At 38.0% G+C, this 23,751-nt stretch overlaps 1 protein-coding gene across 1 annotated transcript in view; it reads left to right on the forward strand.

The window, feature by feature from the left end:
* LOC134749204 (sodium channel protein 60E) overlaps positions 1–23,751 on the forward strand; it is a 224,917-nt gene that overhangs the window by 169,518 nt on the left and 31,648 nt on the right. Inside the window, exons 5-7 of the mRNA XM_063684072.1 lie at positions 4,134–4,354; positions 14,044–14,236; positions 16,988–17,207. Coding sequence (XP_063540142.1) covers positions 4,134–4,354; positions 14,044–14,236; positions 16,988–17,207 — 634 coding nt within the window. The remainder of the gene's footprint in view (positions 1–4,133; positions 4,355–14,043; positions 14,237–16,987; positions 17,208–23,751) is intronic.

Raw genomic sequence — 23,751 nt, forward strand, 5'->3', positions numbered from 1 at the left:
AATGGCGTGTCCTCGAAATCAGTAGCAAACTAGCCGCTGTAGAAAATGTTTGCTTTCGAGAGCCTACCAGCTTGTGATACAACCAAATTAAAAATTATGAAAAACATATACTTAATAGTTTTTTTATTGCAAGCTAAATACGAGATACTGTTGCGGCCTGCCTGTGCTATACCTGTGCTGGGGATCTTCACAAAATCGTTGATAAAAGTGCCAATTTTTTAAATAATGACGCACATTAAACAAACGCCAAACAAAAAAAAATATTGGCATGACAGATGCTACGAAGTCACGTGACTATTTCCATCATAGACATAGTATATACAAGTAGTAATAGACGCTCCACCGAGCGACCGGGGGTAAGAGAAAGAATATTCATATAAAATTTGGGCAGCATAGGATTTTTTCTCTTTCACTCTTATAAATTTCGGTCGGTGATAAGGACAAAGCATGGCACTATTTTCTCTTTCCTCTTATAGGAATCGCAATAAGACTATCTTTCTCCATCAAAGAGTATCAGGCCCTATATTTCCATACATTACCTACGTTTCGATTAATGTTTTCTATCAACGGTTGTCCATCTTGGCTAGACCCCTGGTTTGTCTTAGCCCTCGACTGTCCATGCTCGTCAAGCGACTAGAATGGCACCCTGACTCTCATCCACTTTAGTGGCAGAAATACGACTTTTAGTGCCATCCTTTACTGCAAGGCCATAACTAGGTTGCTCGAAATAAGCTTGACATTTTCAACGGGAAACGTAGAAATTTGAAACACTTTAAAAAATACTAGTGTTTTAGGAAAATCGTGTAAGAAATTCGTGGAATTGTGATTATAGCCCGATACAACTAAGTAAGTCTATACCTATTTATATAAGTCAATATTAACGAGAAAGAGGCTTGATTTGAAACCTTATGATATAAGGTCAACAAATTACAAGATTTACCATTACGTAGAGTTGATTAAATAAAAGATAATAGGCTAAACATAAGCAATAAACAATTAAAGCAAGTAAAACATACCTACTGATTTTAACAGTATGTAAGTTACTTATCTCTACGTTCCCAACAAAATTATCTATTGATTAAAAGTATCTACAAAATGCAAAGTACTTAACGCTCGAGCGACATTGAAATTGGCTTGCATAAAAACTTTTTAAGCGATCCGTTGAACGCCGGGATAATCCCGCCAGATAACTTTCGGCAAAACCGTGACATCCTCGAGGCAAACTTTACGAGGGTTTATCGAAGTTAAAACATCTGAAATCTTGATATCGATGTGATTATAAATATGACATGTCTCGCAGGCACACGAGCACAGATAAGATGTAAGTACTTCATATCGTGTCAACTTCGTATCGTATCAATAACAAATCAAAATCAGACGTTTAAGCTTTGAATAGGCCCCCCCTATAGGTACTATAAATAGCTTTATATTTTCATAAGGATTTTGCTGGAAAAGAAAAGTAAATTTATGATCATAGTAGGTAAAAGGTTTATTTATCTTCTATTTTCATAAAAAATACATCTAGGTATAGACTAGAATTTGATATACTGATTGTGTTTGTGTAGGTAGGTATTATAACGCTTTGACCTTTTTAGCGCCAATTTTGCGAAAGCTGGCTTGACTTAACATGTTGCTTAATTCAGGACAATCAGGTTTAATAGTGTTCTTCTAGAGCACTGAACATCTGTTAGCGATTATTAGTTATAGAGTTCTGTCGCTCAAAGCTACTAGGGCTCAGTTCTGATCTAGTCTTTTCTATAATTTGAATTCGTTAAAAACTTAATAGTAATTAACCATAAATTACGACATACTAAAAAATAAAGTAACAAGCATTATTTAAATTAAAACTTGTCACTCACGCAAATTCAGTCGATACTCGATAGTCGGTTAAAAATAGGTAAATACTAAATATGGTTTTTCACTGACAAACTAAATAAAAAGTTATAAGTAACTATAGGTTCACGTTTCATTCTAAGTGTATTTATTTATAAAAGCTTACATATTTATTACAGTCGACACTCCCTGACGCAATTGTTTTATCTCATAGGAAAACTCAAACGGAAATTACTTTGGAAGGGACTCAAACAATGAATAAATAAAACCGGTCAAGTGCGAGTCGGACTCGCGCACGAAGGGTTCCGTACCATTACGGAAAAAACAGCAAAAAAATTACGTTTGTTGTATGGGAGCCCCATTTAAATATTTATATTATTCTGTTTTTAGTATGAAATGATGAGATGAGATGACGGGTGACAGAGATGTATGGAAGAAAAAGACATGCTGCGCCGACCCCAAGTGAATGGGACAAGGGCAAGCGAATGATGATATTTTTAGTATTTGTTGTTATAGCGGCAACAGAAATACATCATCAGTGAAAATTTCAACTGTCAAGCTATCACGGTTCATGAGATACAGCCTGGTGACGGACAGACAGACAGACGGACAGCGGAGTCTTAGTAATGGTAATGGTTTCGTTTTTACCCTTTCGGTACGGAACCCTAAAAATTTCCCGACCTTTTTTTTAAGAACGGTTGTATTTATTGTATTACGGTTGAACGTTCATCAAAACATCTCAAATGTAAGCATTTTTTTCGTAAATATTCCAATTTAAATAAATATTCCATTCATTGTCTAGAACATTTTTTTTTTAAATCAACCTTTGTCCGTTATGTAAGATTTTTCTATGCTTTAATTTGGTTGATCTTCTAAACGAAGGTTTACAACCTTTTTCTTCGCATTTCGAAATAGGTCATTTAAAATCTAAAATCTTATATAAAATCAATTTGGTACGATATTTTTAGTTAAGTACCTACTGAATCCGCGGCTGTTTCTAACATTGTACATATGATATAGCTGCGGTTATGCGTTAGAGAATTATATTTAGTGAAATAAGATTCTATTTGCCTGTCGTTTTCAAAAGTACTTTATGCAGAGTTCTAACACAAGTGCATTAAACCTAAATTGTCCACGCTTTAAACTCCGACGTCGGAGCGGAACGGAATTTAGCAACTTAAATCGCCACATGTTTTTCCGTGGAAGCTATGGCTCCTACAGCTAGTTATCAAACTAAAATATATACATATTACTAGGTAAATAAGTAAGTAAGGTAGGTGTTCAGTAAGTAGACGAATGCCTTTGCACGCAGGCAGGCAGATATTAAAATGCTGGCAGCATGCAGCAGCGGCGGCATGGGTAGGCTTTTTCTATAAATTGTATACGGGAGGGCTTTTCTCGTCATTTCGTGACTAGAGAGCGTGAAAGGCTATTTTTCTAGCAACATTATATCGAATTAACAGCAATTGGTAGATTTTATAACAATATTGATATATTAAGTTATTTTATTAAAAATCGTACCTGACCTGGGTACCTTATTTATAAATAGACCTATTTAAAACTGGTTCTTACTTAACTCCTATTGGTACAGTCAAACAATCAGACATGTGAGGACTTTGGTAGACGAAATTGTTTGTGGAGTAGACCTTGTTTTATGAAATCGATTTTGTACTACAGCGTTGTGGTTTTACCAACTCTCGACTGACGGATTAGAGTTCTACAGTGCAGACGCAATAGTTTACAGACGATATTAATTTTCGTGGCTTAGGGTCTGCCTTTAAACTAAAACATTCCGCCATGAAAAATTAAAAGCTAATGATTCAAAACTATTTTTTCGTTTTAATTCCATAATAGTTAAAGTATATAGTTTGTCAAAAGAATGTCTCATTTCAAACATATTTAGGCAGAGAGAATCATACTATCTTTGTCATACACTAGTACTAGCACCCAAAAGAAAAGGATGAGTATAGTTTTTTTGTTCTTATTTACTGACAATTTGGTTTGACCAACTATATATATGTATACATATTCCGTAAAATAGGGTGTCTTTAGAAAACATTGAGGTTACTTTGATAGTTTTAAAACGGTTACTATATTAGCATTATTTATTATTTTCTCGAGCTTTTTGTGTAACAAGTTCGATTATTATGAGTGTCCTATTATTATTATTAACCTTCTACCAAAAATCCCGCATGATAAAAACTGAAATTTCAAAGTCACCCCCGCATTTAAAAATTATCCTGGTCTGCCTGTTAATAATAGTGTATGCCACTGATGTCAACCTTTTCTCTCTTCCACAGGTACATATTCCTCGCAATATACACGTTGGAGATGATAATCAAGTGCATAGCGAAAGGCTTCATCCTGAACAAGTACACGTACCTGCGGAACCCGTGGAACTGGCTGGACTTCGTTGTGATCACGTCGGGCTACGCGACCATCCGCCTGGACCTAGGAAACCTTGCTGGTTTGAGGACGTTCAGGGTGCTGCGGGCGCTGAAGACCGTGTCCATCATGCCTGGTAAGTTAATAAGGCAATTTAATTACACTATACACATAACAGCTCTTCTCTCATCGACCTGAAAATACTTTACTTTAGTTTAAGAATCATGTAACTCATGGCAAGGCCTTCAAAATACCTAATAGCCGAGGCGGTACTCCTGTGAAAACCATACAAATATCTCTGATTGCATATGTTGTCGTGTCCGGAAGATAAGGATTCATGTCATTCTAAAAGTTGATTCATGTCATTCTAAGCAGGCGGATTCAAAACGTACTTCTTTACTGTGGCGTATTACGGGAATAAAGTTACATTCGTATGACGTACGTTCGTAACATAGGATACGCCTTCGTATTAGGGTAGGCCTTAAGTACTCGAAATCATAGACTCGCGAGACTGGCTGGACTTCGGGACACGCGACCATCGGCTTGGACTTGGGCTACTTGGTTCCGACCGTGTCTCAAAAATGAGTGGGATCCATGCGATCTAACCTATCTTACTCATATTACTCGAAACTAGAGTGATATAGTGGCCAAGCTTTAAGGAAACATTATACGAAGCACACAAAAACCACATGCATTGAAGTTAAATATCCTACCTATACAACAACCTACATAGGAACTCATACTAACCGTGTACTAGTGGTCATAAATAAATTAAAGCGAAACAGTTACCTAAACGGAACAGAAGCGCTTCAGTTATTCCGCTTCGACACATCTCACGTGCAGCCGTTATTTATCGACTGATAAATCAAACGTTCACGTGTAAGACTTGATTTACAGCCCTTTATTCCTATGCAGCGTTGACTAAAAACAACCGGTGTAGTATGATCCTCGATTACTCGTATTTTTTAAGGGTTTAGAGTTCAAACTGACACTAGGGTCTCTGAGACAAGTGCTTACGAAGAATTGTGATAGTCGATGCCACGTATCGTGTTTCGTAATTGAATAAATTAATAGCAACTTAAACATCTTGGGACTTAGGACCTGCAGCGATGCAAGTGGATTTTCTTTATTTTATTAACCCCTTACTAAGTTTATATCAAAACTAAAATAAAGTATTTTCAGGTACCTATAAGGTATAAGCAATAAAGACGTTTAATAAAAGTGCTGCAACAGAATGAGGGCAATTTAACTGGTTAGGCTAATGCTGCAGCTGCTGTTGTTGGTGGACTTTTGTGCTTCACACAGCTATCGTAGCTTAAGACACATATGCGCACATAACGCAAAACAAAAATGCAAAGGACACTGTAGAAATTACCTATGTTTTCAGAAACGAGATTTTGTTATTTTACGATATTTCGAGACACTGACGTTATACCACAATCCGCATGTGCTGTCATATACTGCTGTCAATTGTAATGTAGCATTGAGGTATAATAGAACTTAAAAAAATTCTTTTCAACTCAGCAGCTCGAACAAGGGTACTTTGCTGCTTAAAAACCGTGAGCAAAATCCTATTTTCCCATCGCTGGTGTTATGTGCTGTAGCGTATTTTATTTTATCATGAGTATAAAAAAAAAGAGAGATGAGCAAAAGTTGTAGAGAATGTAGTCATGCAAGTTCGCGTTTCACGCCTCCTTTGACGCGGGACAAAAACGAGGAACATGCGAGGAACGAGGCGTGAAGGCGTGAAAAACATAGACATAGTATATTACAACCGTGAAAAATGTGCAAAATCGACGACACACTTTGCGTTTACAATTTCGCGGCGTGATTCACGCATGAGTGTGAACGGTCCTTAATATCTGCAACAAATAGTATAGTAGGTACTTACTGCTCGTGTGAAATCAAAAAAGACTTTACAACACTTTTAAAAGCGCTCCTGTTAGAATAAACACCAGCAATATCGTTTACATCAAAACGTCAGTCTAAACGAACTCCATTAGGGCAAGTATAACGGCCGAAGGCGTATCTCATCCCAAAAGGGCGTAAGTTAGAAGAGTTTGTAGATAAACACGACGTTTTAACAACAGTAAGTGGGTGGTAATTAGGCATTATTTGGGTGTGAAATGACACGGGCCGTTCGCGCGGCACGTCGCTCGGAAGTCCGGCGAGTGACGAGCGGTTTTCGGTTATGTTCATTGCGAAAAGCACCTACCTACAATGGTTCTGATTTTTTCTTAGTATTCGCAAATATACTGTGGCAAGCCAAATTTGTCAATAGATAAGGCGCGAAATTCAAGATTTGTAATGGGAACTCAATCGATAGCGCCTACATTTTTCTGTCGCCTTTTTTTACTGGCAATCTATTCTATATCTATTTGTTTCAAATTTTAATGCAATAATACTTTGCTTATAAATAGTATAAGTACCTTACCTACATCAATAATTGTTAATAATTTGTTTGAAATAAAACTTCAATTTTAAGTACCTAGGTATTTCTTGTTTGCTTCACTGCACCATGTATGAACAGAGTGAAATGGCACCCAAAACTTTATATTTGCTACCTTGGTTTTCTGGCTAGATTTTAATTACCAGTCATAAATTAGCGCTACCAACAAGAGCTCAAATTGAATAAATATGCAACAGTATTTAATTATACAATCAAACTTGTTCGCGTTGACTGGCTCTTACTTGAAACGTTGCCAAGTCATCGGCACAAGTGCCAGGTTCCGATTTAATAAAGGCTGTCAATCTAATCGCTTCAAGGACGGACGAATTGAAGGCTCGAGCGAATTAGCAAAAACGCTATTTGATTATGCATACCTACTTGTTTTAGAAACCCTTTTTGTTAGTGTTTGTACCCAAAGGGTAAAACGGGGCCCTATTACTAAGACTCCGCTGTCTGTCTGTCCGTCTGTCACCAGGCTGTATCTCATGAACCGTGATAGCTAGACAGTTGAAATTTTCACAGATGATGTATATATTTCTGTTGCCGCTATAACAACAAATACTAAAAACTAATAAGTGGGGCTCCCTTACAAGAAACGTGATTTTTTTGCCTTTTTTTGCGTAATGGTACGGAACCCTTCGTCCGCGAGTCCAACTCGCACTTGGCCAGTTTTTTTATGTATACCATGTTGGTGGCAAACAAACATGTAGCCCGCCTGGTGATAAGCGGTTATCGTACCCTATAAACGCGTACAACTCCGGTGATATTTGAGCGCTACCAACCCATTCAAAATCTATGTACGCTTTTTCTTGCAGAAATGTACTATCATCTCCTGTGCAAGTTCCAGAATTCGCAAAAGGGATTTCTCAGAAAATGGAAAGTGAGTGATGATTAGGTTCCAGGGAATGAGAATGAACAGCGACGACAGAGCAGTTACACCACTGGTTGGTCAAAAAACTCGCCTACGCTGTTGAAGCCAATATTAGGAATGAATGCACATCACCGTTTAGCGAATCATGTTAGGCTATCGGTTTTCGTGTTCTAAAGCTACCTTTCTACCTTTGTAAGCTACCTTGTCAAGCGTGTTAGTTCCGTGGCTTGCTTTATTGCTTCTGTGGGAGTTTTATTTGTTGAACTTTAAGTTAAGTACCAAGTTACCTAAAGTCATAATAATAATGTTATACTTACTAAAGTCATAACTATGGTTATTCTTAATAAAAAGCTACCTTAATGCTTCTTAGAAGGTATTCATTGCCACTCTTCCAAACACACTTAGCACTCAAGTTTTATCTGAGAATGACGGATGTTGTGATGTCGGCGTGATGAGACGTCGATAATACTCTCAGTCCATTAATTCCAGACAATATTACAATTTACAACTAGAAAAACGTATGTAATGTAGCTAGTAAGTAGAATGTATTATAGGTTAATCTTATTTTTACACCAAAATTTGGTGTACCAAAGTTTATTAAATAAACTATGTATTTCTATTTCTAAAATTGTCAGTATTTGAGATATCGTGTGTTTTACTAAACTAGGTATATAAATCTTGTATATACCTAGTTTGGAAAGATAAATTTACATAGGCGCCAGCTAAAAGGGTATTATGTATGACAAAAAAATTTAATATATAATCAATTTCGTTCTTTATTAATTAATATTAATTGTAATATTTCTACAGTTTATGAAAGAAAATTTTATGTTATTTCCATTAACGGTAATGTTATTTCCTTGTCTTACTGTTTCAGGTTGACGATTTTCCTGTAGTGTTGATAAATCTATAGTTTCAATTTGTTCTTCAATGATATGAACAGAGTCGTTTTCATCAGGAGTATCGCCACTAATGTCTTTATTGTCTGAGACGCTATGGCGTTGATCAGAAACAGATGATTGCGACGGCGTTGGTACATCTGTACCGTATTCCATAGGAAATTGAAACTCGTTTTTTAACCGTTCTTCTTCAAACACATCCATTTCTTCAACTTTCACATCAACTGCATAATTTGTGTTCTCTGCTTGAACAGTTGAAGCCCGCTCTCTGTTTAGGCTCACTAAAGTCTCCAAAGGTCCTACTTGTCTAAGTCTATATGTCATAGAAGTGGTCCTAGCAGCAATCGCCGACCGTCTAAAGCAGTGCCCAGTATACCGTTCAGGATTGTTTAACTTTAAATAGGTAGCTACTTGTTTCGGCAATGTGGCAAATTTGTTTTTTCCTATAACCTGTTTCGTGCATTTGCCGGCCCTATAATTTACAAAGAATCTATCCGTCGGCATTTCCTTGGGCCGCAAAGCTTGGTATTTCTTGACCACGGGTACAAATTTCTCGCGGATTATAAACATACGGCTTTTCTGCTGGGAATTAATCTGCACGAGCATCACGTCTCCGTGTGTTTTGATATCATTGATAGTTAAATCGGTGAGTTCGTTACACTTGCACGCGCCGCCCACGCCCATAATGAGAGCAACCTGTAACAATTTTAGGCAAATCTTCACAATAATACACAAAAAAAAGTCATGCGTAACAAAACAATTTAATGAAGAAGATATTTTGATTGGTTGTTGAAGTGAAAAATAACGTCCTACACACTACACATTGCATTAATAAGAGTGATTAACAAATTCGTTAAACTCAATAACATTTACATACAATTGGGCGCAGTGGGGCGCAACGATGACAGGTCTGTCGACAAAGTAAACACATTTATACTGGAAAATAAAACAAATATAATTTCAAATTACCTTGGTCGCTAAATATTTCTCATCTGGAGCTCCGTTTGTAAACTGCAAAATGTTATCTTCAGTCAAAAGCTCTGATTTCTGGCTTTTGAAGCCAACCGCGTACCTCTTCAGAAACGACAAAAGTTTTTCATAGTTTTGCATGAGTAAGTGGTGTCTTACTCGCATAGTTGCTTTGAGCATCGAATACTGCGCCCACAGACTACTTGGCTTTTGAGACTTTGCCAATTCAGTGAAATATGCTAAAAACAAGTTTTCGTTTAAGGTTTGTTCATTTCTTTTGTTTTTCCATCTCATAAAACACTCATATGATCCTATGTATTTCTGTTTAGACTTAAATGGTAGCAAACATTCTTTTAAAATATGGTCAGTATCGCTATCTTCACTTGAACTCATATTTATTTATTCGCAAAATAAATTCACAAAGCAATAATTATAAAGTAGGTTCGACTGTAGTCTTAATTCCCGCCATTTTCTTCTTTAGGTTCATATTAAAAAGTCAACGTAATATCATTCATTCTTTTTTTTTATCATTTATGGCCAATCATTCATTCATATCATTCAATTGTATAGGGATGGGAACCTATCGTTAAAAATCGATAAAATCCCCATCCCCTTGATTAATCGATATCGTCAAAAAACGAAAATCGATTAATCTATTTTGCTTGTGCTAAAATGGTGCTTAAATTTGACCATAAATTTACCCATACCCATTAAATCGGTCAAACCAAATTATCATTAAATAAGAACAAGAAAAACTATAATATAATCATCCTTTTCTTTTGGGTGCTAGTACTAGTACTTATAGAGTAAGACAAAGATAGTATGATTCTCTCTGTCTATGTTTGAAATGAGACAGTCCTTCGACAAACTATAACAATATTTCTTGTCTTTCCTACTAAAGTCACTTAGCAATGTGACCATGCAAATCCTTATTCTAATCTCATAAAGCTCGCTAACAAAGCTGTAATGAAATTCACTTACGCCGCCAACAGCTGTAGGGCCGCAATAAAAGATTAGGTGCGAATTAACGAGATAGCAATCGAGCATTTGCATACACTGGGGTGTCATTCTGGTAGCTTACCGAATACGGGCGAAATGTATGGTGTTATTACTGTTATTCATGGCGTTGATAGTGAAGATGCTAGTATTTTTGTGGGAACCCAAAGGGTAAAAACGGGACCCTATTACTAAGACTCCGCTGTCTGTCTGTCACCAGGCGAATCATTCCACTGTTGAACTGATGTGGATGCCGAAACTGACAGCTGTATCTCATGAACCGTGATATCTAAAAAGTTGAAATTTTCACAGATGTATATCTGTTAATACTAAAAACAAAATAAAAGAAATATTTAAGTGCGGCTCCCATACAACAAACGTGATTTTTTGCTGTTTTTCTGCGTAATGGTACGGAACCCTTCTTGCGCGAGTCAGACTCGCACTTGGCCGGTTTTTTATTTAGTTTCTTTTACATTTGTGTTTGTTACAAGAAAATTACGGAGGTATTTTTTTTTATAAATAAGTACCTACTGCTGCTGTTACGCGTAACAGGACATATTCATTTTTAGGTACCTATTAAGGTTTAGCTGTTTAATGGCAGTTGTACCCATACCCATGGTATGTAGCATCAATAGGCCTGCTGTTAAACTCAGGTAATTTAGTTCAGTTATAATTATTTAGTTATTAGGTAGCGGAGTTTGGGAATAAATCTAGTTTAAGTATTGCGATCTTTCGTCACTTCTCATCAGGTAGGACAAGGGCCAATTGATATGAAACTCAAGGTCACGTTAAATTGCGACTGGGGGCCTAGCCAAGATAACAATCGTTGATAGAAAACACGAATCTAAACTTAAATAATGTATGGAAATAGTCACGTGATCGTAGCATCTGTCATTTCGACCATTGAGGTAATATGTATACACTAGAGGCGGCCTCTCGAAGAAAATGTTTCCGATGGCGGACACAATTTGTTCTCGACAGCTTGTCTATACATATATGTCAGTGAATCCGACACATTTTTACTTTTCGTTTGACGTTTGTCGATGTATGATTGTCATCTTAGCTAGACCCCCAAACCTGAGAACTCAATTTTTTCGAACTCGCTCTACCAATAGGAATATAATCCTGGCGTTTCCGCGCCCCGCCTCTATCCGGACCGCAAATAAACCTAGCCGGGCCGGTATTCCATTTTCTTTTTTGACAGCTCGTAGTACCTATTTATTGTGAAATTAACCATAATTTACGCTTGCGAGTTAGAATTGTTGTTGTATTTAGCAAGCTTTTCTATGGTTGTGCTTGTCATATTGGAATGGAAATGGAATTACGTACATGATATAGCGCTCGTATCTTACTAATATGCGGTGTCAGGAAGATAATAATTATTATGCTTGCGATAGTCGCTCTGTGGTAACTACAGATTTCATTGGTGGCAGAATTTTTTTTGTGTCCATATTTCCGAACATCAACTCACTCACATGATAATATTTTCTACAAACTACAAGCAACTACCGAAGAACGTCATGCTCTCCACTTTAGACATTGGCTAAACCATCATAAATTCGACGGAAGTCATGTTTTGAAATAAGATAAGGAGATAAATATTATGGATATGAATATTATATATACAGATATATGTATGTATGTCTATGCCTATGCATTATTTAACTATACTTGTATATATGTAATCACTATGTTGCACCGCCTACAAATTCTCTGCTTTGCCCGAAGGTTGACTGGTAGAGAATGCCTCATAGCATTAAGTCTGCCTTTTGTACGATTGTATTTTCTTTTGTGCAATAAAGATTAAATAAATAAATAAATAATATTTTCCTTAGTATTCATGCTCAACTAAAGGCAACGATTCAGATGTGGACTAATAGGGCCAAATGAATTACACGGCTTGGACGGCTAACAACAAAACTAAACGGTACTTACTTAAGATGTTAATGGCTAATTGCATCCAGTTTCGGTCCAGTCACAACACACACAGTGACACAACACAGCCTCACATATTTTTCAATGTCAGAAGTTATTAAAAAACAAAGCGAATTACTGCTATAGTTTTCCATTCACGCTTTTCCTCTTGCAACGCCTGCGGTACGAGTAGGTATTTTAACTCACGCTCCCGTTAGCCGATAATTTTGATTTAGGTTCGGTTATGGACACTGAAAACCTTTTACTGTGTTATGCAGAAATTGACTGCACTTTTAACGAGCTATTTTTAAGTTATGGGTAAATTGACGTGATAAAAGTAACAAAATAAAAGCTAAGATATTATTTGTTTTGACACAATCCCTACTAATATTATATTATAAATGCGAATTAAACCCCGCTGAACCGATTTATATAGGTGAAATTTGGTATGGAGATAGTTTGAGGCCGGGGGATATAGGATAGTTTTTAGGGTTCCGTAGCCAAATGGCAAAAAACGGAACCCTTATGGATTTGTCATGTCTGTCTGTCCGTATGTCATAGTCACTTTTTTCCGAAACTATAAGAACTATACTGTTGAAACTTGGTGAGTAGATGTATTGTGTGAACCGCATTAAGATTTTCACACAAAAATAGAAAAAAGACAATAAATTTTGGGGGTTCCTCATACTTAGAACTAAAACTCAAAAAAATTTTTTTCAACAAACCCATTCGTGTGGGGTATCTATGGATAGATCTTCCGAAATTATATTGAGGTTTTTTTCTAAAATAGTTTGCGCGAGAGACACTTCCAAAGTGGTAAAGTGTGTCCCCCCCCCCCATGTAACTTCTAAAATAAGAGAATGATAAAACTAAAAAAATATATGATGTACATTGCCATGCAAACTTCCACCGAAAATTGGTTTGAACGAGATCTAGTAAGTAGTTTCTTTTAATACGTCATAAATCGTAAACCGCAATTTACCTTTCATTCAATCAACTCGAATATAAAAATAAAAAAATAAAAACTACGGAACCCTCGGTGCGCGAGTCCGACTCGCACTTGGCCGGTTTTTATCAATCATTATCATCATTCTACGTAGACGACGTCGCTGGCATAAGCAAGTATTAAACAAAGAGTCGGCATAGCTCATTAATAACTTGCAAAAACTCCCTCTAGGCGCCTGTGTCCTCTTATCAAGTTATCAATCATCAGACGGCCGTGTAATTATAAGCCAATATCGCAGTGTTAAAAAATCCAATTTACACTCAATTTCCATAAATTTCCATTTGCATTTGGAATTAATTGTGCGAGAATACTTTTCAATGGCTATAAGTGCTATTTACTTAGAGTCTTAAGGCCTGTCTGTTTACACATTAATTAGTGTTTAGTGCGAGTTCATACATTTGTCACTAAACGCAAGTTGCAGATATAAGTATAAGTATAAGTACCTAGTACTATTATATATTCTGTGGTAAGTATAAGCTCGCACTAAACTTCGTTGTGACTGGTGATCGGCGATGACGGTGATCACGCGATCACCGAAAGCATCACGTGATCACCCAAAGCATCACGTGGTTCTTTCTATAGAAAACTGAAGTGTAGGACGCCTCGGCCCGGGCCCGGACCGTTCTAGCCTGAGTCATCCTTTACGCGTGATATGGCAGTATAGGTGATTAGCGACTTTAAAATCAGATTTTGACACTTTAAAACTAATTGTTGTCCAAAGGCTTGAAGACCATCATCAACGCGCTACTGCACTCCTTCAAACAGCTGGCCGAGGTCATGACGCTGACCATCTTCTGTCTGATGGTGTTCGCGCTGTTCGCGCTGCAGGTCTACATGGGGGAACTGAGGAACAAGTGTGTGGTGAACTACCAGGGCGTGGAGGGGGAGAATTTTACGGATGAAGCTTGGTACAGGTAATATCACAATTATTTCAACTTTATAAAGGCAAACCTCGGCAATCCACATATAGCAAACTATTTTCGACGCAATTAATTTGCAAAAGTCAACGCAACGCAATATTGACGCAACATATTGCGTCAATATTTTTCAAACTTACTAGCCTGTAAAGTCAGTAGGTACCTATTTAATCCAAATATTAAAGCGGAGGACTGAATGCTGAAAAATTAAAATACATAAAAGAACAGGTTTTCAAAAATTGGCTCGTCGTTGTCGTTCAGATTTTCCGTCAGTGCCCTATTTGGATGAAACTCTAAAGAACCAATATCGATGTCATTCCACATTAAAGTTAGATGCTCATGTTTCGGTTCCCTAAGGTACACTTATAAAGTAAATAACGCTGTATGCGTTCTTTTATTCTTATTTCTCGTTCAAACGGCATCTAACAATGAAAATCAGGATTAAGCTGACCTCGTCTGAATTAGGCCGGTCGTCGAGCAAACATGCACAAACTCCGTGCATCCAATGCATAATAATTCAGCCAGTGATTAGCTATGCTAGTCTAAGCAACGCGAGGGAAAGTGACCTCTGGAATCAGATTGCGGTATAAATGTTTGGAGCGTGGGTTGTGCACTGATGAAGTGACGTCACTAGCCATCTGTTGTGTATTCATGGAAACAATTAAGGCGGAAATTCGACGCATGTTTCACATGAATGTGGGTGGAACTGCGAAAATAGTATGAAACATTCATTTGTTAAGGTAAACGTGCTAGTGCTGGACATGCTAACACCAAAATAGATCATCCTGCTGTTACCTCTATTGACAGTTACTTAACTTTAACCCTGTGAACGCTTTACGTTATTCAAACAAAATCGTCACTGACACGACAAGGTCCCGGGCGCAACGGAGCTAATGTACCTAATCCTAGGAGGATATAACCAAACGGAGGAGTAGCCATTAACAGGCGTTCCCCTCTGTCGAAAATATTCGGCCAATGGTCATACACAATGTATGGACGGACGTTTATCTGACATGGCTATTTTTACGTTACGTATACATTTGACATTCCCCTCCCCCGCAAAAACGGCAGACTTTTTTGTACAGAAAATTACAGACGTGGCGTCTCCATTTGTTCTTATCCTCCTAGACCTAAACCTTACTTGAAAGTGTGAAGGTTACTTTGACAGCGTACGTCATAACACCTACGTATAGTTGTCCATGGCGCAGTGGGCACGACTATTAGTAACGACGACTTTAGGTGTTCTAGGCGTGCAAAAGGTCAAAGATGACATACTGTACTGGGACACTGACGAGTCGGACCTCTACCTATTTGTGTAAAGAACAATAAAAAAAAATGCACTTTTTTTGCTTTTAGGCAAGCAATAATGCACAAGCGGTTTCATTACCTACTTTGCCAACTATTAGGTAATAGGTAATAATACCTTTGTTACCCCAGATATGACTGGTTCGTAGCCAGGCAGGGGACCTCTTGCAAACGCTAGGCTTTACGAGCAATTCAGCGATCTTGTTCCAAGTTGGGAAGTAAAAACAAATGACCCGCCGCGCCGGTCGCGTCGTAACGACGCACTTCGGTTTATGTGCTTTAATAATGTGGTTAGGTAATTAGAAAACACTGATCTTTGCGGGAGTTCGAAAGAAAATGGCACCAACACGGTCTGAAACAACTTAGCTATAGAGCAAATTATGATTAGTGTCTAGAAGATTGCTGATTTGTTGGGCTTGAAACAATAGTAGTAATTTTCATAATAACATGCCTTTATGAGTACTTTTAGGTACTTTAGAAGTGATAACTCTGAGACGGAGAGGACAGTAAAAACCGATATAAACCACACGCTATGCATAACTAAATGCGAGCCATGTAGCGTAACTTATGATGTTTTAAGTGTGTCTATAGTCCGTCTAAGCTAACTCTGCACCCACTTTGAAAGAACAACATGTGGAGGTGTTACTATTATAAACGTTATGTTTTTTCATTGCGACACACTGCGCCACGCTTTGTCATTGCAAATGCCATGCAGACTAAGCTTGGTCCGACTCTATCATAATTTAAATACAAAAAAAAAACATTCACTACAGTGGCATTTCAGTGTTTTAATAGTACATTATGATACAAGTGTGCTAAGTTGGTCATTACATACGAGGCGATATTGTGCGCGCGAGCTGTAAGCGAGCGCGCAATAAGAAAGCCGATGTGTGTAATGACCAATGCACACGCGTTTCATACGACGTTTTTCAACACACTTGCGAGAAAAAAAAGAAACTTTCATATTAATAAAATTTTAATAGTTAAAACAGTATTGTGTGTTTCATCTGTCATACTCGTACTGCCGGCCGGCCCTCGCTCGCCCCGGCCGCGGGCGGCGCGGCGGGCGGGCCGGCCGGGACGCGTGCCGCGCACTACGCAGGCGGTCGGGCGCACCCGTGCCCGCCAGTCCGACCAATTAAAGAAGGCACCCTTTCCATGCATATTATTAGCAATCAGTTAGCTTCTTAACTCAGTCGGATAATATAATGAAAAAGCACGAGTGGAAAAATACACTGAAAGAGCACGCGTGTTTAATATCTAGGATTATGAGCCAAAAATCGGTGGAATAAAAACGTCGTTTTGAGCAAGTGTGTTGAAAAATAGTATTTCCTGTTAGGTACTCCCAACTTTACCAATAACACATAAAGAACAGTCAGCGGACCCTTATTTCGATAGGTAAAAAAGTAGATCTGCCCTAACTTAATCCCTCTTTCCCTGCAGATGGATCAACGACTCGCGCAACTGGTTGGTGGACGAAGACGGCGACTCCATCATCTGCGGCAACCTGACCGGCGCCCGGCACTGCGCGCCCACCCACACGTGCCTGTGCATCGGCCCCAACCCCAACCACGGGTACACCAACTTCGATAACTTCCTGTGGTCCATGCTCACAACGTTCCAGCTTATTACGCTGGACTACTGGGAGAATGTGTACAATATGGTGAGTCACTTGTTATGATACGATAAAGAGTTAGGTTGTAGTTCGATCAGAGAGGAATGATTAGTGATTGACTATTTTCCCTTTCAAACTAAGTAGAGAAGAAAATTAGGTATCTTAGGATTTAGGATGTACCCGTGCGAATAAAAGAGACATATTAAATTGGTGGGTGGACGGAGAGGCACCGCACCGCATCATCTGCGGCAACCTGACGGACGCCCGGCTCAGCGCGACCACGCAGAGATGCCTAAAATTATGAATCCAGCGTTGATCGCTGGCTTTTCACGCCAACGGCGAGTATTTTGTCTAAGAATTACCTCGAAGAAAAATGACTCTTATTGCTATTCACTGATCGCCACCAACTGGTTAGACACCTGCCTAAGGTAAGGGTGGACGCCCAAATTGTTCCCAAAATACATGCTGATCTGTTTTTGTGATGGTATTTGAGAAATTAGACCATTGTCTAATTACTCAAAGGTGAAGGTAAGGTTCATTAACCCACTTATGAAAATTTTGCTATATTGTAGAATAAGCAGATTTTTACACAGATTAAGTATTATGATTAATTATGACAATGGTGTCATACAGTATACTTATTGAAACAATTCTTGTGGAAACCGTTTTGATGTCACTCGTTGTATATGAGGCACTTTTCACTCAAGAAGTCCAAAACAGCGTCCGTTTGTAACAGCTCACAGGAGAATGATTTACCCACCCATCAGACCGAGAATTTATAGACGCATTACAAACGTGTAGCGGGAATTCGAAAAGATTAATGAGCCTCGGGTGAAAGAATCGGGGCTATTCAAGCGCACTTAGCCGAATACTTTGGTACACAGTTCACATTGGACGAGGGATGGAGGTACGACATCGAGCCAATAGCCTTTGCTAACTCATATCCATAACACAATGTACAGAACTATGTTAATTAATTTTCACCTCAGCAGCTCGAACAAGCCTACTTTCGTCACTCCCTGGAGTGAGGAAAGTACGAGTAGCTTTTTTAATTTAGTGAAGGCCATGAACTGCCACTTCATACTTTTATTACTTTTGTCTGTATTATTCTGTGTAATTCGAAATACATTTTAACCTTTAATATGTTTAATATGCTCTCACTACTGAGGTGAAAAATTATGTGTGCAACACGAGAGCAAAGTTATTTTACATCTTGTGTTTTTGAGTCCCTCGCTACGCTCAAGATTCTAACTTAGAATAACTCGCTTCGCTCGTGTTTCAAATATAGGATCTTTCGCTTTCTCGGGACTTAAAATAAACACTCGCAAGAAAAACCAACTTTCCTCTCTTGTTGCACAAATAACTATTGATCTATTCGCATTCTGGCTTCGTGATATTGGCGCTAATGATTAAGTTTATATCAAGATTTGGCAAATTTGTTACTGTAGAGTACCCTTAAATAATAATAGTTCATCATAGGTTTTACTGATATACCAATACAACCAAGTTGTCAACCATGAATTTTTATCCAGTTTGTTAACTTGTTTTATGGTAAAAAGTTGTTACAAAAGTGATAGGAACAGATAGGAATATCCCGAATTTTACAAAAATTAGCACTCGCAAATCGTTAGGTTTTGGTCTTCAAAATGAAAATACGAATGAACCTACGTAAATTAATTATCAGGTACGTACACCTCTGACTATCTACCTACTTATACCTAATGTTGTGTACCTATGCCCAATTTCCATTTATCCGCAAATTTCAGTAAAGCTTACACTCATTTACCGTGCCGCCATTGCTGCACTCGCAAATACTAACAATTTGTGTACCTTCGAAACTAAAGCGAACAGAATATAGGTACTAACAAACTTTGGTCTGGAATAATTAGCGAAATACGGGTAGCGTGTTAGTTTTTAAATTAGAAGAAATTGAATGTTCGGAATGTATGTTAAGGGTATTAATTTTGTGTAGGAAATTCAATTTTTCCACAAATTTGCCGCCTTTTGTTTTGTATTTTGCTTTCTACTGACAAAGTGGCTGTGCCAGAGTATACATATATATAACCCGATCAAGCTATCCTCAGTTACATTTTAAATGTCACTTTTAGGGTTCCTTACTCAAAGGGTAAAAATAACGGGACCCTATTACTAAGACTTCTCTGTCCGTCTGTCTGTCTGTCTGTCTGGCCGTCTGTCTGATGTCTGTCTATCACTACGCTGTATCTCATGAACCGTTGCTAGAGAGTTGAAATTTTCACAGATGTTGTATTTCTGTTGCCGCTATAACGACAAATACTAAAAAGTACGGAACCCTCGGTGGGTGAGTCTGACTCGCGCTTGTCCGGTTTTTTTAGACTTACCACTATTTTGTCCTAAGTAGCAATTACATTTACCTAGCAAAAGCAGTTGTTTGAACAAATTTCAGACATAAACAGTCCAAGTCAGTCAGTCCTGGCCAAGATGGGGCACGCTGACAACACCGATTGTCGTATGTGTGGCGAAGAGGAAGAGACAATAGAACACCTTATGTGTGAATGTCACGCCCTCGCCAGACAAAGAATGAAGGACTTTGGAACAGGCTACCTGGTACCAAAGGAATTCAAAAAGCTACCCATAAGGTCCATCATCCGGCATATGGAGATGGTGGGGAAGGCTCTTGAGTATTTCCTAGGGGGTAACTGCACAAAAGATCCCTATGGGTCGAAGTGTATCCGTAAGGGCCCCCGAAACTATAAGATAAGATAAGATAAGACATAAACAGTGGACGTGTCTGAATAAAACACTTTCCGGGGCAAAATTAGTAATGCTCCAAACCTCGGACGTGCATTCAGAATTTTAAAATATGATACCGATATACTCCTTCTCAATGCATCCCTTTATAACTCTCTCATCGAAATGATGGTTCCTTACAACAGTTCATTTTTATATGGAGTAGCTGTCACGTAAGATGTTTTGGAGGTTTAGCACATAATATAATAATACGGTAGGTAAAAACAATTTATTATTTTTTAATAAAGCTCAACCAAAAGAGATTTAAAGGGACTGTCATAGGTCATAGGGAACATCATTCAAAGCGAGAATGGTTGAGAGCGCCATGCACTGAAATTTAAAAGTTATTATCGTATTTTAAAAACTGAATTTGCCTCTACCCTCGTTACCTCGACACCTGTTACTCGATACAACTTTATCGCTGTGTTGTTCCGTTTTTACCACCGAAACTGAACGTTAATTGCTATTTTACAAGATTTAGAAATGAGCTCCACGTAACCACAGAACTAAGTTAAAACGTTTAATCTTTATTTTTCTTCACTACGAAAATCACGAAAATGTTGTCTGGTAGTAATGGCTTTAAAGAGACTAAAGCAATCACTCACTTCTACACTGCTTTTACCTAATCTAGTTACGGTAACTACTCATATGTGTAAAAAATATCCAACTAGGGTTATGATTTCAGCAGACTGAATTGCATTCTCTTTATATGTAAAGTAAATTGTACCTAAACTAAGTACGAGTTAAGTCGAGGTTCCAAAATTGCGAAATTTCCAAATGGACAAATTTTGGAAACATCACATATTTTTGTATGCAGAACGAAATTCCCCATTATCAAAATGAAACTCCTATATTTTCTGTGACTTTCTCCTGAAATTTCCGAGAACTTTCCTACTTTTTAGAAACTTTCTGTCACCTCGTTTTCTTTGACGGGTGATGGTGATAACCTGATGATTTCTATAGAAAACGAAGTGTCGGACGCCTCGGCCCGGGCCCGGACCGTTCTAGCCTGAGTTATCCTTTAGAATCATCATGAGTTATCCTGCTTTTGTGGCGCATCTCTACCCCGACGACCATGACTATAGGCACATGACCCAGACGACCGCGCAGGTCAAAAACTGTATTTGAATAGTTTTTTTTTATCAAAATTACTTAATAAACAACGAGATTGAAAACAATGAGTAGGTGATGTTTTCCCGCTAAAATACATATTTAGAATGACCAAGCTAACTCAGCATAGCATTCGCAATGACATACTTGTAGTGTAGAATTCATCATAAACACATTTGAAACAGTTTAAGTTGAAAAGCGCATTGTCCCCTGTGTGTAATATGTCTGTGCACCTGTTAGAATACTGCAACACGAGGGCGTTGTAATAACCTCACCGTCGTGACGTTATTACGAATCTCGAGTGTTCCGTTACGGATTCAGGACGCACTCTGCACAGACATTGTATTGTTTTCTACCCGGAAGTCAATTCTGATTCAACTATTTGTTTTGAATTTGAATTTGAGATGGTTTTGAATTTGTTTTGATACAACATTGACGATCGTCGTGGTGATTCGTGCGCATCTCTCGCACGCCTTTCATTGCAGTTCGCATGCACGGCGTGTACCAATCAGCGTGATCAATCTTCAAGGTCGTATCAAAAGAAGATGCTCCCATCCCATCTTACTCCTATCAACTCCCATCTTAAAAACCTGCAATGCACTTGTAACCCCTCTGGTGTTGCAGGTGTCCATGGGCGAAGGCAATTGCTTAAAATCAGGCGATCTATATTTTTGTATCTGTGTTACACTTCAATACCTATAAACCTTATTAACTTACATTTAAGGTTTTTATTCAAATGAACTCGACGCAGAACCGAGCTACTTAACTATTTTTTATGAAACTAAGAAACGTTTGCACTTTAGGTCCAGATACTTATAAATAAAATGTTCCAAATTATCTCTCGTGACTCATGACGCATTGTAAACTCAATTATCAATACAAATGTCCCACTATTTCTTTATCTATATAGATTGATATAGGTAGACAGCTAAAAATTCTAATTAACAAAGCACAATAAAGTTAGGGCTGAGACAAAGTGTTTTATAAAAAATGTGAAAACCGCCCTACTGCGTTAGCACCACTACGTCTGCAGATGATATCAACTCGGGGCACTTGCTCGCAGAATTAATTAAAGCCCAGCAAACCAGCCCTTACATTATGAATACGCTCAGACTAAAGTTCATTCCGGGAAGGCCCTTCATTATATCAACGTTGGCTAAGCTTCGGATCAGAGACGAGTAAATATTAACGACTGGGCTCCATGCAAATTCGACTTAGTTAATATACCGTGAGCAGATCAAATTTGCTTCATTAAAACACAGGCCTAATCGAACGCACACTGACGCTCACTGATATCGGAATGATGTTATTTTGCGTCTCGCTCGCGTTAATACATGTAAGGACAAGTACGAGCGAAATGCACGATATTATCAAATAAAATAAGCAGTATAAACAAGTTCACGGAATCACGGCTCTCTTGACGGTGAGCAGTCATATACTTTATTGTGTTTTAAGGTATCTGTTTATGGGCCACTAGTTGCCTGAAATAAAGATTCTCATTAATTCATTCACATGCTATACACTTTGCCGACCTTGTACAGTTCTTGAAATCTGGAGTCTTGTTACTGTGTCCCTCGAGAAAACTACGGCAGTTGCATTTCTGGCGGTCTAGCATAAGTTGCATTCTCGCGTGCGTCCATACTTGAAGTCGCGCTAGATGTATGGAGGCGCGCTCAAACGCAACTCATGCTAGCTAAAGGCTGTCCCGGAAGTAAAGAGACAACTTTCAAAGTCTTACTGGCTGAAATTATTATTAAAAGAAAATAAAAGTTTTGGTGTCGTTGCATCTACTATTTCGTTATTTGTCATTTAAAGTGGGAATTTCGTTACTGCATATTAGTTTTTCAAAATGAATGATCAGAATATGAAGCACTTGCTAATAGGATTATTCCCAATTGCCTTTTTTTTTTAACGAGTCTCATACAAGGATATAGTAAAACACTTTCTTCAAGTAAAAGCTAGACAAACTGTATATATACAATAAAAAGACTTTATGAAGAAACGGGTGAGATTAGTTTTAAGAAGATTCCAGGTAGAAATAGGACAATCACGATACCTCAAAATATTAACAGAGTTAAATCTATTTTTGATAAGACTCCTTTAACGTCCGTCAGAGTGGCAGCGGATAAATTAAAAGTATCAAAGTCGTCAGTCGCCAGAATGAAAAAAGAACGATCTAGGTTTAAAACCATATCAGCAACAAACTGCTCAGCTTCTAGATATGAGAAGGACCAAGAGGAGCATGCCAAAGCTGAAACAAATACTTACTCAACGATTTATTGACGATTGAACTTATGTTCCGGCGAATCCCAATGATGCTTATGAAGGAAACTTTTACGTACAACCATTCATTAACTTCCATTCAGTCGTATAGATGTGACTTAGGACCAAAAACTTGTACCAAAAGCCAATTTTTTGTAGGAAATACCTTGTATGGCAAAAGGAGTGGCTGCAAAATCGGGAACAGCCGTAGTACCTATGACAGGCCGCGAAAAATCTAAGAAAAAAAAATCAGTTTTCGTAGGAGCAAATTCAGTATGAATCTAATAACTTAATTAACTTTGTGACTACTTTCAACCAAAATCATTACTTTCAATGTTTACCTTTAATTTCATATTTTGAAAATAAATTTGTCTCTTTACATCCGGGACGCCCCATTAGCATCTCATTTAGGGAGCTGCCACTCTGCTGAAACAATGCAAATCTAAGTACC

The sequence above is a fragment of the Cydia strobilella genome, chromosome 18 (assembly GCF_947568885.1).
Source record: "Cydia strobilella chromosome 18, ilCydStro3.1, whole genome shotgun sequence".
Classification (NCBI taxonomy): Eukaryota; Metazoa; Arthropoda; class Insecta; order Lepidoptera; family Tortricidae; genus Cydia; species Cydia strobilella.